This window comes from Gossypium hirsutum, chromosome D04 (genome assembly GCF_007990345.1).
Source record: "Gossypium hirsutum isolate 1008001.06 chromosome D04, Gossypium_hirsutum_v2.1, whole genome shotgun sequence".
Classification (NCBI taxonomy): domain Eukaryota; kingdom Viridiplantae; phylum Streptophyta; class Magnoliopsida; order Malvales; family Malvaceae; genus Gossypium; species Gossypium hirsutum.
In genome coordinates, this window is record NC_053440.1 from 2,787,983 (window position 1) to 2,806,859 (window position 18,877).

Below are 18,877 nucleotides of genomic sequence, written 5' to 3' on the forward strand. Positions count from 1 at the left end.
GTATTGTAGTCTTGGTGTTGAGCACCTTTAGTGAAGTCAACTGTTCTTGCTAAAAGTTACCAATGAATTCACCAAGTAAAAGGATTAAACGAGTGCACTAATAGAATGTTCCTCTAAGAATTTTTCTTTTCCAAGATGAACACAGTTCATTTGGGTTAAAGTACCACAAAACCTCGTGTACTACATCTTAGATTGTATTTTAGTCTCTCTACTGAAAATATGGATAAATTATTTCTTATATGTTCGGTTAAAATTTGGTGTTTATATATGAGGTATGATAACAAATTTAACCTTCCAATTTTTATACATTTATTCAATTTGACCTTTACTTTTATTGAAAGTAAATTAGAAAATTTTGAAATTAATAAGGCTAAAGGATCAAAAAGGCTTCAGTAATAAAGTAAAAAAAAAATTAATTCAACTCTTTTAAAATTTAAAAATCATAAAAAAAATATTTATAACAGAAAGTTATAAAAAATTTAAAATTAAAATTTTTTTATTAAAAATAATTACCGATCTATTAAAATTTAATGGTTATAAGATTTAAAAAAAAATTTAATCTCTAATTTTTTATTGGGTCAGTATTTTTATTTTTATTATAAAAAATTAATTATATTTTTTTATATATTTTTTTATAATTTTTATGCTTTTTAAAATCGCTTTTAAATTTTAAAAGAGCTTAATTGAGTTTTTTAAAATTTTCTACTAAGGCCTAATTTATTTCCAATTAGAGAGTGAGGGTCAAATTGAATAAATGTGTAAAGGTTGTGGGTTAAATTCGTTAATATTTCTTACATATAACACCAAAATTCAACGGAGGTGTTGTTTTGCTCGTTCATCTAACAGATAGGGGTCAATTTGCTCATTTTTTAGTAGAAGGGTTAAAATGTAATCCAACATATAGTATAGGGGGCTTTGTGGTTCTTTTTTCGTCAGCTTTAAGCAAAAAAAAAAAAAAGACTAAACTGAAAATCGACCTAAACCAAGGTATTTGAACGATTTATGGAATGCAAGTTCAAAAACCGTGGTTACCCGAAGCCAAACCAAATTCTTTTATTTATTTAGTATATAATTAATTTTGATTTTTTATGATATAAAAATAAATATTTTATATTAAAAATAATGAAAATAATTTAAATATTTTTGAAAAATTATTATTTTTTAGAAATATTTATGAAAAATACTTTGAAATTTTATCAAATGATATTTAAAAGGCATAAAACAAAGCTTATTTTATCAAAATAAATTTTTAAAAAACTAAATATAAAAAAATTGAAAATCAAACCAAAACCGAATCATAATGAACGATTCAAAAAAATTTAAAAATTCAATTGAACCAAACCGATACCATCCTTACTTACGACCACTCATAGCCCACTCAAATTGCTACGATGATCAAACACTAGGGATCAAACAAAGTATTCCAAGAAAGAACTTTGAATCGAAGCAATATAAAACCTCTTTACAAGTAGAAAAAAGAAGAAGCAGAGATCTATGCTTAAAGTTATGGCAATCATAGACTCCGTCATCCTCTCCAGCAGATGTGTTGACAGTCAACGATACGATGGAACTTTAAATATAACCATTTGATTGAAAGCACTAAAACAAACAATAAAGGAGCTGCTGAAAACACATTGTAAAAATAGGATGTCAGTAATAACAATATATCGCAAAGAAAAGAGAAATAAAAATAAAGAACACACAGATTTTTACGTGGAAACCCTTTCGGGAAAAAAACGGGCAGAGGAGAAGAAAATTCACTATGTCGAATTCGAATAATTATAAGATGAGTTAACTATGTCTATTTATAGGCTTGTAAAACCATATTCTAATAGGAGTGTAGTAAGATTGAAAAACCTTATTCTAATCACTATCAAATAGATAGAGTTTAATAAGGTTTAAAAAATATTATTCTAAAATAAAAGAAACGAAGTGTAATTTTATAGAGATTTTACTTTTATTTTATTTTACCATTGTATTTTATTTAAATAAGGATTCAAGTCACTTAATTCTAACAATCTCCACCTTGACACAAATTCTCAATAAACAAGTTCTTCATCGCGAACTCTCAACGAACAAGTTTTACACGTATTCCATAAAACCCCTTAAGGGTTTAACTTCAACAATAAGCACCAATAAAGTCTAAGTAACGCTCAAACTTGGTTATAGGAAGTGACTTAGTCATTATATTTGTAGGATTTTCATGAGTACTAATTTTGCTCACAATAATATCACCACGAGCAATAATATCACGAACAAAATGATACTGAACATCAATGTGTTTTGTTCTCTCATGAAATATTTGATCTTTTGTAAGGAAGATGACATTCTGACTGTCACAAAATACTGTATTGATTTGAAGGTCTTCATTGAGTTCACTAAAGAGTCCATTCAACCAAATAGCTTATTTACAAGCCTCAGTAATCGCCATGTACTTAGCTTCAGTGGTAGACAAAGTGACTGTAGTTTGCAAAGTGGCTTTCCAACTGATTGCACAACCTCTGATTGTAAAGACATAACCTGTAAGAGATCTTCTTCTATCAAGGTCTTCAGCAAAATCAACATCAACATACCCAATGACTCCATCTCTAGTTCTTCCAAACTGTAAGGAAACATCAGTAGTACCTCATAAGTATCTTAAAATCCACTGAACTGCTTTCCAATGTTCTTTACCGGGATTCGCCATGTATCTGCTAACTGCACTGACTGCATATGATAAATCTGGACGTGAACAAACCATAGCATACATGAGAGATCCCACTACACTAGAGTATGAAACATGTGACATGTACTCAATCTCATCATCTGATTATGGAGACAAAGCTGATGAAAGTTTGAAATGGGTTGCTAAAGGAGTACTAACAGGCTTAACACTCTGCATATTGAACTTGCAAAGAACTTTCTCAATGTACCCCTTTTGACTTAGGTACAATTTACTTGCTTTTCTATCTATGAGAATCTCCATACCAAGTATCTTCATTGTTGGTCCCAAATCTTTTGTAATATCCCGAAAATTACTATAGTAAGAAAGTAAGTATCCTTGATAGTAAAATAAGGAAATAAAGTGACAAAAAGGAAAATTTTGAGTTATGGCAACATTGGGAATTATATTATAACATATTAATTCAAGAAAAGATTAAATCACAAAAGTGTTACCCAAGAGTAAATACTCAAAATTTGAGGGGTTAAATTGTAAATACAAAAAAGTTAAAGGACCAATAGTGTAAATATTTTAAGGGTGAAATAATATAGAAACTAAGGAAAATGGATGAATTAGGACCAAATTGAAAATGTGAAAAATTTTGAGGGACTAAATTACAATTTTACCAAATTAAGTGATGACTCAATGATGGAATTTTAAAAGATTATAAAGGGCAAAATGGTCAATTAGAGAGAGAGAATTCTAGAAGGTAATGATGATGTTGGTGATATTTTTAATTAATTAATTAGATAAATGTTATTTAGTTAATATTTTATTAAGATTTTTAGTATTATTTTATTATTAAATGATTAATATAAAAGGGAGGAAAGATGAAGAGAAATCATCATCTTTCCCATGCATTTCACGCTAGAAGAGAAGAGAAGAAAGAAAGTTTTGCTTCCTTTATAATTTGGTCCTTCCACAAAAAATTTACCATTTTTACCTAGAAATCAAAAGAATTTCCATAGCCATCAAGAGAGAAAGATAACAAGAAGACTATGGGGAGCTAGAATATCAAGTTAGATTCAAGTAATAGAAGCTGGAGAAGAGAGAAAATCAAGTTAAAGGTTGAAACCAATAGGACAAGGTAAGAACATCAAGATTTCAACATATTTTTAAGTGTGATATTATTGAAAAAGTATGGAAATGATGTTATAGTAGAGTTTTATTATACAAGGTCTTATGTTTTTGATATATTAGTGAAGGAAAATAAGAGAAAGTGATGGAAAATATTATAAAGAAAGGGAATAAGGGTGTTATAAATTTAGTAATCAACATTTTGCACTAAAATAGTTTTGGACAGCAGCAGTTGGCTAACTTTGAAAAATCACCATAAATTATGGAAATCGAATTAGAGGATGAAAAAAATATGAAATTAAATCTTATTAAGTCTAGTTTCTCATAGAAGAAACGGTGTAAGTAATGGAATTGTAAATCATGATATATAATAAATTATGTGAGACAAGGTCAGAATGAATTCGGGTTCCCCTGTTCTGAATTTGGAAAATTATCAAAAATTGGAGAAAAATAATTATGGGATTAAATTTATATTTTTAAAATCATAAATGAGTATATTTTCAAGAGAAACAAATAGGAAAATCATCTGAATCCTGTACAAGGATATAATTAATTTTTAGTTAAGAAGGGTCGGAACTATCAGACAACAGAACAAAGATGAATTTAAAGAATAAACTGTACTTATTTGCTAAACCAAAAATTCTGAAGATTTTATATTAAGAATATATGTGAGTCTAGTTTTATAGAAAATTAACGGATCTCAATTTGGAGTTACATAGCTCAAGATATAAATAATTTTGTGACAATGACTCAAGTGGACAGCTTTGAATGAACAAATAAATAAATAGTGAAATTATAGGTAATGTTACATATAAGCATGTTGTATACATTAAGGATGTGGAATGGAGAGGAGGAGGAGGATGAGGATGAGGAAAATATATGATTATCCAACTAGCGTGAGTTTTCATTAAAAATGGCTAATTTGCATGTTTTAGGTTCAGGGACTAAATTGAATAAAAGTAATATTTTAAGGGTAAATTTGTAAAAATGTCAAAATGTGACCAAATTGCATGAAATGAATTGTTTATTATTTAAATTAATAAATTGTATGAAATATTAATTTATATTAAGATTGGGTGAAAATTCGAGGAAAATAGAAAATTACCAAAATGTCCCTGAATTTTGGTATTTCTGCAATTTTTCCTGGTAAGTTCGTGTAACTTGAATTATATTCTTAGATGATTGAAATATGTATATTGGATTGAGAAATTGATTTGAAAACATGAGAAATTGTGAATTGAATGAAATGGAAATGAAGCTTTGAATTACATGAGTAAATATCGGGTCTCGTAAGCCTTATTTGTTGTAAATATAATATTTCGAGGATTTGTTGTAAAAAATCATAAAAGCATGTTAATAATTTAAAATTTTTAATTCGGATGAAATTTTGTAACTCGGTTTAATACGTATGCAAATGTATGTTTTCTAGTAATGCCTCGTACCCTATTCCGGCGTTGAATACGGGTAAGGGGTGTTACAATGTGACATCGCTAGATTCGGTCATAATGTTTAGACCGGGTTTGGGGTGTTGCATCTTTCATCTCAAATTCTTCACTTAGTTGGGCTTTGACCTTTCTTATCTCTCATTTATCTTTCGCTGCTATCAACATGTCATCAACATAAATGAGTAGATACACAAAAAAAACCATCACTGTTTTTCTTAAATTAAACATAACTGTTAAAGCTACTTCTTTTAAAATCTTGAGAATTCATAAAGGAATCAAATCTCTTGTACCACTGTCATGGTGACTGTTTCAAACCATAAAGGGACTTTTTCAGCAAGCAAACATAGTCCTTTTTTTCTGAGACTGTAAAACCCTATGGTTGTTGCATGTAAATATCCTCAAGTTCTCCATGCAAAAAATAAGTTTTTACATCTAACTGCTCAAGCTCCAAATCATGCATGGCCACAATACCAAGCAAAGCTCGAATCGAACTATGCTTCACAACTGGGGAGAACACATTTGTGAAGTCCACTATTGGAATTTGACTGTAATCCTTTGCAACAAGCCTTGCTTTATATATGGGTTTTTCAACTCCTAGAGTCCCCTCTTTCTTTTTAAACACTCATTTAAAACGAACAACCCTTTTACCTTTATGAAGTTTCACAAGATCCCATGTTTTGTTTTTGTGGAGTGATTCCATCTCCTCTTGTATAGCAAACATCCACTTTTATGAGTCTTCACAACTAACCGCCTTAGAATAATTAGATGGCTCTTGGTTTGCATCTATATCTTCAACCACATTTAAAGCATAAGCAACTAGATCAGCCTCGACATACTTCTTTGGAGGTTTAATTTCTCTTCTAGTTTTGTTTTTGGCGATAGAGTATTGTGGTGAAGAAGCAACTCTATTCTAAATTTTTGTACTGGCTTGAAGAGTCAACTCTGTTGTAGATTCTGGATTAATCTGATGTTCCACTTGCTTTTGATTTTCTTTATTGGAAGAGCCTTTAAGAGATAAGTTAGGTAGCATAGCAGTTTCATCAAAAACAACATCTCTGCTAATCACAACTTTTCTATTTTCAGGACACCATAACTTATATCCTTTTGCACCAGCTTTATAACCAAGAAAAACACATTTAAGGGATCTCGGTTCCAATTTTCCATTATCAACATCAGCATACGTAGGACACCCAAAGATCTTTAAATTAGAATAGTCAACAGGATTACCAGACCATACCTCTTGTGGAGTTTTTTTCTCAATGGCAACGAATAGAGATCGATTGATAAAAAAACATGCAGTAAGGGCTGCTTCGGCCCAAAATGACTTTGGTAAGTTGGCATTTGATAACATACATCGAACTTTCTCTATGATCGTTCTGTTCATTCGTTCTGCAACACCGTTTTGCTGTGGAGTATGTCGAATTGTCAAGTGTCTCACGATCCCTTCTGACTTGTACAGTTTACTAAACTCATCAGAATAAAACTCTAAGTTATTGTCTGTGCGGAGGTACTTTATTTGTTTTCCCATCTGTTTTTCAATCATAGTTTTCCAAGACTTAAATACAGAAAACACATCACTCTTTTGCTTCAGGAAGAACGCCAAAACTTTTCTGGAAAAATCATCAGTAAAAGTTAGCATGTAATTAGCTTCACCTCTTGAAGGTACTCTGGATGGCCCCCACAGACCAGAATGAATATACTCTAACGTTCCTTTCATGTTATGGATTCCTCTGGTGAATCGAACTCTCTTTTGCTTCCCAAAAACGCAGTGCTCACAAAACTTCATTTTGCAAATTATTTGCCTATCAAGAAGTCCTATTTTGCTCAATTTTGCCATGCCATTCTCACTCATATACCCTAGGCACATATGCCAAAGTTTAGTAATATCATCATCTGACAAGGAAAAGGAAGCGACAGCTGCATCACCAGTAACAGTAGAACCCTATAGAATATATAACTTGGCAATCTTTCTCTACGCTTTTATCACAACTAGGGAATTATTCAAAATCTTCAAAACCCCACTTTCAGCTGTGTATTTGTACCCTTTTGAATCAATAGTACTCAACAAAATTAAATTTCTCTTCAATTTTGGAACATATCGTACGTCACTAAGTGTTCTGACAACTCCATCAAACATCTTAACTTTAATTGTTCCAACACTTGCGATTTTACATGAAGCATTATTTCCCATCAAAACAACATCTTCAGACATTGTTTCATAAGTTGTAAACTAATTCCGATTGGGACTCATGTGGAAGGTACAACCCTAATCAAGGATCTACTCTTCGCTCACTTTAGAATTGTTGACAGAAGTGACTAGAAGTTCACCATCGCTGTAGCCTCCCTTTTGATCTTATTTTGTAGCTTATAGCACTCAGATTTAATATGCCTTCTCTTCTTGCTGAAGTTACAAGTTTTACCTTTGTTTGAAGACTTTGATCTACCCTTAGATTTACCGTGAGGATTCCGTTCTAGTGTCCTTCCACGATCATCATCAGCATTCTGATCTTGTCTCTCATGAACAATGACTCTCTTCTTGAGAGTCAATTTTAACCACAAGATGCTTCATCTTATCATACAAGGTCAAAGAATCATAAACCTCATCAACCGCGAGAGACTTGTGGCTATATAAAATCGTGTCTCTAAAGATTGAATAAGACGGGGGCAACAAAAAAAGTAGAATCAACCCTAGATCTTCCTTGTCATGCTAAACCTCCATGACCTCCAAGTTTGAGAGAATTTCTTTAAACACTGTTAAGTGTTCGTGCACAGACGCACCTTCCTCCAAACGATGAGCATAAAGACGCTGCTTCATATGCAGCTTGCTGGTTAGAGTTTTTGACATACATATTTGTTCTAGCCTCTTCCATAATCCAATAGCAGTCTTCTCCTTCATCACATCCTGTAAAATTTCGTTAGACAAATGCAGATGTAACCGTGTTAACACATTTCGATCCTTGTGCTTCTTCTCTTCCTTCGTCAATGTCGAAGGCATCTTATCTACCCCTAGCAGGATTTCCTCTAAGTCCATCTGTGTAAGAACTGCCTGCATCTTTTTTTGCCACAACGCGAATCTGGTGTTGCAATCTAACAACAGAATGACACACTTCAAAGACGCCATTACCGTGATTAAGATGAACAATCCGGAATCTTGGATACCAATTTGTTAAAAATAGAATGTCGGTAATGATAATATATCACAAAGAAAAGAGAAATAAAAATAAAGAACACACAGATTTTTACGTGGAAACCCTTTCGGGAAAAAACCACGGGTAGAGGAGAAGAAAATTCACCATGTCAAATTTGAATAATTACAAGATGAGTAAACTATGTCTATTTATAGGCTTGTAAAACCATATTCTAATAGGAGTGTAGTAAGATTGAAACACCTTATTCAAATCAATATCAAATAGACGGTGTTTAATAATATTTAAAAAACCTTATTCTAATATAAAAGAAAAGAAGTGTAGTTCTATAGGGATTTTACTTTTATTTTATTTTACCACTGTATTTTATTTAAATAAGGATTCAGTTCACTTAATCTAACAATACATAATGCTCCAAATACTCAACAAAACAACATTTTTTACCATCCATACCCTCACTAGAATTCATCTCCATCATGCTGACGATTAGCGCCTGAAAGTCCTTGCTTTGTTTCATGCAACGGTGTTGAAACTGGACTGGATCGGCTAATATGTTGGTCTAGACAAAGAGATTAAGGACTAGTTTTCTATTGCTGTTACAGTTGAAAGTGCTTTTCAAAAAATGTGGTAGAAAAGTGCTCTGAAAAAATGTGATTTGTTAATTTTTAATATTTTTCATTGCTGCAATAAATTATGATTGAAGGTTAAAATATTTTTTTAGACATGATATGTGATATTTAAACAATTTAATATAATGATACATGAAGTATATATTTTAAATACCTTTTAAGTAATTAATATAAAATATTTGTAAAATTAATGACACATAAAATATTTAAAAAAACTTAAATATAAATTTAATATAATGATACATAAAATATAAATTAATCTAATTTTTTATATATCTTTTAAATAGTTAATGTAAATAAGGATATTTTGATCGTGTCCACTTCCAAATGCAAAAGCCAAAAGCACCTAAATCTCAACTTTTGCGTTTGGGTGGAAAAATAATTTTCCATTGCAGTTTTGACCCTAAAAGCTAGGTATTCTTCATTGCTCCTGTGGTGGAAATGCACTTTTGGAATTTCAAACACAATAAAGAACGAGAGCTAAATTGATCCCTAAGCAAACGTCTTGGAATCGATAAAAAAATCAAAATCAAGACAGAAAAAGGACAATTGAACCAATTTATATATATATATTTATTAATTTTATGATTTATTAATTATTTATTTCATTATAGTTGGACTAGTGATTGAATCGATGGTTTGATTGATTCGACCACCAATCTAATTTTTAAAACATTGGTTCTATGGTTCTTGAACCAAGAAAGAGGACCTAAAGCTTAAAAAAATAACTTTTGGAAAAAGATGATCAAAGGAGGGAGGAGCAAAAAAGACCAAGCAAGAGAGTCAAAACGAAAGAAAACAAAAAGGGAAAAGGAAAATGAAAGAAAAGAAAGAAAGAAAGAAAAATGCCCTCCTCTTTCATAGAATGAAAGGGAAGGGAAAGAATCATCATATTAATGTCAACGAAAATTTTAGAAAAAATTGGAGAGATGAAAATATGTTACCCAAATAATTGATTTGTGGTACCTTTAAAAACCTCATTCAAATGATGTTGGCTCTTTAAATAGCTTGTTCAAAACAAGTTGTAAATTAAAAGTGTTGGGTGCCACTGATAAGACACGTTGCATTTTTCAAGGGAAGACATAAGTTCGAACTTTGGAGACGACATTATTGAGAAAGATAGCTAAGAATCTCGTCCATGCACGGTAAAATGAATATGAATAATGTAAAAAACAAGTGATAACTTAGATAGAAATCTTCCTAATAATAACGATAAAAATACCTAATAATATTTTGGAGATTGGATCAAACCGAATCACTTAAGTCAAACCCTTGGATCATGGACATTTGGATTGGATTGAAACTCTAATTGGTTAGTTGCCAAGAGTCCTTATTTGCATTTTGATATTATTATATTGTAATCAATTTTTCATTCCTTCTCATTACTACAGAGATGTCAAAACAAAGCGTCGATGCCATGTTCAAGTTAATCGATCAATTGATGAGTACTTTAAGAAGAGATGGCCAAATGAAAGTAGGAGTACAACTGATCTCTCACTTGTTGTGAAATGTTATTGGTGTAGTTCAAAATATCATGAGAGTTTCTCATGTCCAATTAAATATCCAAATAGAGAGTATACGATTGAGCTATCACCTTTTGTGCAATGTTATTGGTGTAGTTCAAAAGATCATAGGGGTTTATGATATCCAATTAAGTAAGTATGACTTTTTACCTTTTGTTGACTCTTACTCTAGTGGAAAAGAGATTTGTGATGGTGAACTTTGTGAACTAGAAAAATATGATAGTGAGAATTTTTTTTCTTGAATTTATGGAGTTAGATGAAATAGAAACGTCATGTTCTACTTAGATGAAATAGAAACGTCATGTTCTCCTACTGAAATGTATTGTACTGAATTGAATATTCATAATACTTATGAGGGGGATATAGGAAGTGAGGAAGAATCATGTGAAAAGACCGAAAGAAAAGAGATCTTGAGTGATAAAAGTCTACTTAATGGTCCAAATTTGGCGAGTGAAAATCCATATGAGGTAACATTGGAGAGTTCTCAAGTGGAAACACAAATGAAAAGCTAGAAAATACCCATACTAAAGTGAAGAATGATTATGTTTTAACTAACTCTAACTCAAATTTGTCCAGTAGTGTTTTTTTGTTACAGGATTTCAAGGATCCATTGACAGACTCTCAATTATATTACTCTACCATCGACAAACAATTTACTTGTGGGAAAGAGATAAGTTGAGCATTGATAATTCTCCACAAGTGCTAGAAGGTAAGAAAAGTTAGGATACATTGGAAATTAAAATATGTAGGCATACCTTGAATGTTTTTTATAAATATTCTACTTATTTTATTTTTCCTTACAACATGCTTTCTCATTATTCGAGTTTCAATAAACCACAGTCTTAAAGTTCAATTGATTTTATGGGTTTATTTAGGTATGTAAAACTTACTTTTTTTTGCATTCGATATGTTTATTAAAAAACCTTATGCATTTGATCTTGCAACAAAATTTTCTACCTTAAACTTTAAATATGAATTTTTACATAATAATATTAAAGTTCTGAATTTTGATTATTATGTAAAATTGTTAACTAATCTTTGGAAATTCTTATGGATGACCATGCATATTCAAAGAAAGTTAAAAGTTATTTTTTAATTGAACACTCATGTGCCTAATATTTCTATGTTTAGTGTTAATAGTTTGTTTTTTAAGTAGAGGTACTTGATCCATGCTGATTTGGGGAACCAAAATCATATCTTTGATCTTCACTACACCAAAACAGACTTTTAGCGGCGTTTGGATAAAAATACAGCTAAAAATCGAGCATTAGCGGCACTTTACGTAAAAAGTCGCTAAAGATCGAGCATTAGCGGCGTTTCCAAGAAAGCGCCGCGAAAAATGAGCATTAGCGGCATTTTTTGGAAAAATGCCGCAAAAAACCTAAGCCCAACGACATCGTTTTTTGACCTTTCGAGGCTTTAGCAGCATTTTTGAAAAAGCGCCGCTAACACTCGGGTCTTTCGTGGCGTTTTTTGAAAAAGCGCCGCTAATGCTCGAGTTTTTAGCGGCGTTTTTGAAAAACCGTCACTAATGCTCGGCTCTTTAGCGGCGTTTTTGAAAAGCGCCGCTAATGCTCGTGTCTTGAGCGACATTTTTGAAAAAGTGTCGCTAATGCTTGGATCTTTAGCGGCATTTTTGAAAAAGAGCCGGTAATGCTCAGGTCTTTAACGGCATTTTTGAAAAAGCGCCGCTAATGCTCTGGTCTTTAGCGGCATTTTTGAAAAAGCGCCTCTAATGCTCGTGTCTTTAGCGGAATTTTTGAAAAAGCGCCTCTAATGCTCGTGTCTTTAGCGGCGTTTTTATAAAAAAACGCCACAAAATTCATTTTACCTAAAAAAATTTCGCGTTGATTTTTCCCAAATTTCCCCCTAAAACCCCTAACTTTGCAAACAAAATGAAAAAAAGAACAGGAAAATGGCGGCACCAAAGACGATTCAGCAGAAAACCTCTCCAATCTACTTACGAGTCAGCAATTCCTACTACCATTTGTTTCCCTGGAAAATATATGAGACTTAATATTATTATTTTGTTTGTTTATTTGTGTGTGTGTTTCATCTTGTTGTGTTCATTACTCAGATCCCTATCGCTTTTATTTCTGTTCCATTTTTCCTCTTTATTTTCTAATTTTGGGTGTTATTTATTCCATATAGATTTTTAATTATAATGTTGATCATCTTCCAAAAGAGGGAACTCGTTTTTTAAAACCCTAAGCAGAAGGAAGAAATCGAAGTAAGGTGTGCCACCGCCTCTGCTCCGCCGCCAGCCATGAAGGTTCTATCTCTCAACCATGAATGTATCTTGCTTACACAAAAAAATAAGCTTTACGAAGTTTAAAATTTAACCGTGCACCATTTCTTTTTATTATTGTTTTTTCTCTCTTTGCAGTTCAATATCGCCAACCTCAGTACGAGATGCCAGAAGAAGCTAGAAATCGACGATGACCAGAAACTGTAAGTTTCCTTGCTTATCTCTTTATATATTATATGCTTATCTTTCAATTTTCTTTAGCTTTATTTTTGAAATGTTTTATTCCAAAATAATCAGCATTTGTAGCAGTCCAAAATAATTAGCAGTCCCTGATTCAGTTTTGTTTTCTTTTTTTTTTCTTTCTATAATTCATGAGAGTTGTATTTTAATTTTGCTTTTTGTTTTCTTGTTTGCAGATCAACACAATACCTCATAATCATAGCAAGGGGCATGCAAATGTGGAACCTCTTTTCAACAGCTTGGCCTTGCAGAAATACATTCTTTTATGCTCACAGGTTCAATATTCAAACATGGTTGACTCAATATGCTTCCTTGTTCTTTGGTAAAGTTTGAGATTTAGGGTCCGTTTGATTGCCAGTAAAATATTTTCCGTAAAATGATTTCTGGAAAAGGTTTTACTTTTCTGTAAAATGACTTACTGGAAAATATTTTCTGGTGTTTGATTGAATCTGTGTAAAATATTTTCTGCTGTTTGGAAGATTTCCTGAAAATATTTTCCGAATTTTTTTTTACATATATTAATATATATTAATAAATATTTATATTTTAAATTATTTTTACATATATTGCAATGATTTATTTATAAATAAATAAATAAAATTAAATATATAATAATACTCAATTATTAAGCTACAATATTAACCGTCATAAATTGAAAATAACCAAAGTCAAATAAATTATTTGTAATTGTGTTAAAAAAATAAAAAACAAGGGTTGAATACTTATAAATTTAGCTTCCAAACCACAATTAAAAAAATACTAATCTATGCATTTATTTAAAACATATAAGATGTATTTACCTACCAATATGAAACTTTGGATCTTTTAAACAGATTCAGCAAGACCAAAATGTTAAACAAAAGAAAAGACATATTCCAAATCCTTAGTAAATTGTTATAGACTGTGTTTGGCGTAACTGCTTAAGTGCATCTACTATCAAATTGCTAGCCACTTACAACTAAAAAAATGGCAATGTCTGCTGCCAGGAAGCTTGCTGGGTTCAAATCAAAACACACAAAAACCAAAACTTAGCCTAAATAATCTAATCATAAAACACTACTCCGACTGTTAGCGTTGCATTAACTGATTCACCATCTGCTATCAAATTGCTAGCCACTTGCACCTTTCTTTAATAAGACTTTGATTACTTCCAGATGGGACCCTTGAACAGTATAGTGAAGTGGAGTGAATCCCTTGCAATTAGTGGCTCTCACTGAAACTCCTGATGAAAGCAGAGTTCAGACAACCTCTAGATGTCCTTTCTGCGCCGCAAAATGAATCGCACCCATGCCATCCATGGCAGCAGCACCAACATCAACATTTTGCTTGCAAAGATAACTCACTACCTGTGCTTGCCTTTTGGAAGGCAAAAACATATACAGATGGATATTCTGAACAACCCAAAAGAACAATGTTGTCACGGGGCAGAATTGAAGTTAAATATCCAGGTAACTATCATGATCTTTGAAGCCAATAAGATAACAACCTCAAGACATAGATTCAACTTCACATCAACCTCTAAAATGCTTCAGACATATTTGTGTCCCAAGTAATATGATTTATCATAGTAGCTGCAAAATTCAAAGCAACATTAATAGTTACAACATGGTACCAAATACTTGCTTTATATAGCACAACATGCATTCTTAAATATTTTGAAAAGAAAAATCTTTATAGGCCGTCCATCTTAGTTCTGTTATCAAGGATACAACCGAATGAAATCTATCCAAGCACACACAAAAAACAGGTCGTACCCAGTGCACAAGGATCTTGGCTATAAATAGGGGCAGGTCTAATGTATGCTGCATTCCCCTGTTCACAAAGGTTGTTTCAAGGTTTGAACCCATAACCAAGCAGATAGCAAGTTAGGGACGACCTTCAAAATCTTGCCTATTAAAACACAAAACTTGTAGCTATAGTTTGTATCCAATTGGGTGATAAGAGGATAGCAGCTAGGGACCAAATGAAAAGTTTAGCCATAGTCTTTAAAATCCAAAAGGGCATACATTTTAAGTTTAAAATGATTGGTTTTCAAACAATAGGTTTAACACTATGAAACAAGCATTTTAGTCCATCTAAACAACATCTGTCACTCTAAATAAAACCAAACCTATATTCGCTCAGAGGTATACAAATGCCATAATAAGTACCTGAAAAATGGTCATTTTGGCGTTCCACAACATCTGAACCTTGAACTGCATACAATTTTAGCAACAAGTATATACGCAATTTTCAACAGTCATCAAACAGAATATGAATAACAGTAACCATTTTCTTTGTAATACTTGAAAAATCTTTCATTTTCAGGATTCAGTGAAAATAGACATTCTCATTCTCATCTAATAAGCACAATAGCAAAAATTAGCATTTTGATATTGATGTTACTTATTAATGTGTATGCTTCTGATTTGTGACCAACTAGAAATCAGCATGACAGAGCACTGATGTCTTTCCATACAGTGTAATTTTCATAGATTAATCTGTTCAAATTTTGAGCATTCTTCACTTTTGCTATAGAGGCTTCAACGCTAAGAGGAATCACTGGATGATGCATTTTTTGGATGACATAAAATTTTCAGTAGAACTTAGCAGTGTACTTGCAAAATATAAACTCTGCTGACAGGTTCTGAATGCTAAATGAGTTCTTTGCATTTATTTCCTTTTCTTTTCATTTTTCCTCTTCACTGTAAGCAAACATTTTACCCCCACCTTACTTTTACCTTACAGTATCTAAAATGTAGGATCAAAGCTCACCTTGCAAGAAAATAACTCAACAATGCAGTCTTCTTTTGTGGGGATCACTCGCAAGTCAAGTACAGGACTTGCTTCAAAGTTGAAGAGCGCAAGTTTTGGAAGTTTGCACCTGAACAGCATCGAAGAACATATATATAATCAACAGATAAAGAAGATGAAGATAAAAGGCATCAAATTAAGCCCTGAGGTTAGAGCTTTAGAACGAATGAGAAACTTGGAATAAGTCAATTAAAAAAAAACAGTTCCTTGATAGCCAAAGCAAAAAAGAGATTATGACTGAATAGATCAAATTTCCTTTTTCTTCTCTGACCTCTCTTCTCAAGATTCAGCCATAGAAGCTGGAAAAGCACAAGAAATACAAAGAATGGCAGAAGGAACTAGACTCAATACCCATTCTAGATTCAACTGGACACACTTAAGGAATCTAATAACCAGAATTAGAGAGAGAAAATTCTGTATTATATTAAACAAAAATTAGAGAGAAAAGGAAGGAAAACAGAATGCAGAGGTAAAATATTAGAGAAATATGCAGATACCTCGAGGAGATTAGAGATGAATTTTTCTCGACTGTGGACCTTAATTTTTTAAGGTTTCTTCAAAATACAGAGGTAAGGCTGACGGTCGAGCGACAGAGACGACGATGCTGAGATGGTGAGGTGAGGCCAACGAACGGAGATGAGGAGCCGAAGGAAGATACAGAAATGAATCAAAGAACAACAGGACAGATCACATCTACATTGAGGAGGACGTGACGGTCAGACGACGAGAGCTTCGATTGGGGGGAATTGAGTTTTTCTTGGGCATGGGAACAACCGATCAAGGATGGGGGAAGGGGAAGGGGAAGGGAAATGGAAGATTTCTGTTCTTTCTAATTTTCCTGAAAATGTCTTACCGAATTAGAAACGGTAAGACATTTTCCAAAATTAACACCTTCTTTTCCCGTGTTTTGTAATTGGTTTTACAGTATGAAAATATTTTCAGCCAATCAAACACCGAAAATTTCAGAAAATGTTTTCCGGAAAACATTTTACACCAATCAAACGGACCCTTAGTTTTGTACTTAAAAAGGTAAAAATTTAATAGTATATATATTTTTCAATTTAAAAATATAGTCCAAAACACAATATTTTCGGTCAAAATTTGCTTATACACTTACTGAGTTTTTTACCAAGTCGTAAGCAGGTCTTTGGACTTCCGAGATTTGCAGGTTCAGAATGTATGATAGATCCTGATTGACAATTAAGTTATGAATATATAAAAGAAACATGTATAATTATGGTTTTTTTTCGATTGAAATCAATAATCTCTCTTGTCAAGACAGATATTGATAAGTTGAAGGATGCTTTACTAAAATCTCAGAAATCAAAGAGGTATCGTGAATTCGAGAAGGGATTCAGGTCCATTGCATGGATGGAATGTAATAGTATTGATTTATATAGATGTAGACTTTGTTTAGCATGATATGAAAAGCTTAGATTAGATTGGGATTATGGTCAGAAATAGGGTCAATTACAAAAATGGTCACTACACTTGTGGTTTCTTTTTTGTTATTGAATTATGAAACAACTTTTCTAGCTACTTTAGTAGTATAATTAGTTCAAATTTCATTAGTAAAAGTATCTACTTTAAACACCTAATAGTTTTTGCATGGATGTTTTGAGTTTATTATATACCCTGTGACTTGCACATTGGCAATGACATAGTAGGTTGCTGGGTAGTTCAAGCCAGCGGCTTGTTGATCTATGCAATCTATAGATTTTCATTTTCTTGTTAGGTATGTTAAAAAATTGCTCATTTGGCAGGTGTGATGTGAACCTCTTGTTGGCGACATTATGTACTCGTACCATTCAAACCCGTGAAGGAAGTATAGTTAAAGCTCTTGATTGTAATGCTGCTGTGGCTAGTCGGGATGCATTGGCAAAGACAGTTTATGCTCGATTATTTGATTGGTATGCTTATGTTAATTCATGTTGGAGGCATTTATTTTATCATATGCTCATATTTTGTATTACTTGCCTTGCCTGCATGGGGTCAAGATTAAACTGTTTCTGTTCTGAAAATTTTCTATCTATTTTGTAAGGCTTGTTGATAAGATTAATATATCCTTGGGGAAAGATCCAAATTCCTATGTGCAAATTGGAGTTTTGGACATCTATGGATTTGAATGCTTTAAGCATAATAGGTAAAATATTGTTCTTTGGTTTTGTATGTTTCATTTAATATTTTTATCGTTTTTATTATGTAAATTATGAGTAAATATTTGATGCCACAATTTTTGTCATGTTTTTGTGATGCAATATGGTTTGAGTTCCATTTTATGAAAGACATGAAAAACAAAATATTAGATACCGTTAAATTGAGTTCTATTTTACATTGACCTTTTTAAGAACTTGGGAAACATCAATGACCTTTCTTCTAAGGACCATCTAGGATATTATGTGATAAGCAGCATCGAATCCCGATTGAGAAGAGTATTAACATGAATTTATTAAGATGAATACTTCTTTGGGGGGGAGGATTTTTAGTACTCTGTTGGATTACCTTCTTAGAATTATATTCTTGACATTGCATCAATTAATCTCTCGTCTTATTGCTATTTTTTATTCCTCAGATTATGACCCCCTCTCTCACAAGCATGCTAGTTGGGAAATATGTCCCAGTAGATGTTGCTGCACTGCTAAACTCAACACTCAAGGTGAATTCTTTTGTCACATAACTTTTGAGTTTAAATGATGTTACATTATCTGGTTTGGATGTTACATTTGAGTTTTAGAAAATGAAAATATTAGAAAAAATTTGCAAATGGTGGTGGATCTGTATCCTGATGCTACTTTATTGATGGTGGATTTGTAAATTTAACAGCACGTTTGATTCGCTATATTGGAATGGAGACGTAATGAAATAGAGGCATAATGGAATAGAGGCGTAATGGAATAGAGGCGTAATAGATAATTCTTTTGTTTGGTTGAATGGAATGAAATAAAGGTGTAATGGTATTCTTGTGTTTGATTGAATGGAATAGAGGTGTAATAGCATAAGGAAAAAAACTAAAATGACTAGAATACCCTTAGCAGAATTTTTTTTAGGTAGATGATTATTGTTATTGTTATTAAA

At 32.2% G+C, this 18,877-nt stretch overlaps 1 protein-coding gene and 1 long non-coding RNA gene across 3 annotated transcripts; one reads left to right on the top strand and one right to left on the bottom strand.

The window, feature by feature from the left end:
• The first annotated feature begins 10,838 nt into the window (after nt 1-10,838).
• Nucleotides 10,839-18,664, top strand: LOC107927533 (unconventional myosin-VIIa). Its single transcript, XM_041090680.1, has 6 exons — nt 10,839-10,988; nt 12,908-12,972; nt 13,186-13,284; nt 17,566-17,712; nt 17,844-17,945; nt 18,375-18,664. The coding sequence occupies exons 1-6, from the start codon at nt 10,839-10,841 to the stop codon at nt 18,379-18,381; spliced, it is 570 nt and encodes a 189-aa protein (XP_040946614.1). The 3' UTR covers nt 18,382-18,664.
• Nucleotides 13,881-16,747, bottom strand: LOC107943102 (uncharacterized). 2 transcript variants are annotated; one of them, XR_005912327.1, is made up of 5 exons: nt 16,300-16,747; nt 15,764-15,872; nt 15,160-15,204; nt 14,496-14,580; nt 13,881-14,400 (listed from the first exon to the last, which is right to left on the bottom strand). It is a non-coding gene; the product is annotated as an uncharacterized lncRNA (long non-coding RNA). The 2 variants fall into 2 exon arrangements; XR_001695964.2 differs by having other exon boundaries at nt 13,881-14,580; nt 16,300-16,746.
• Nucleotides 18,665-18,877: the final 213 nt, after the last annotated feature.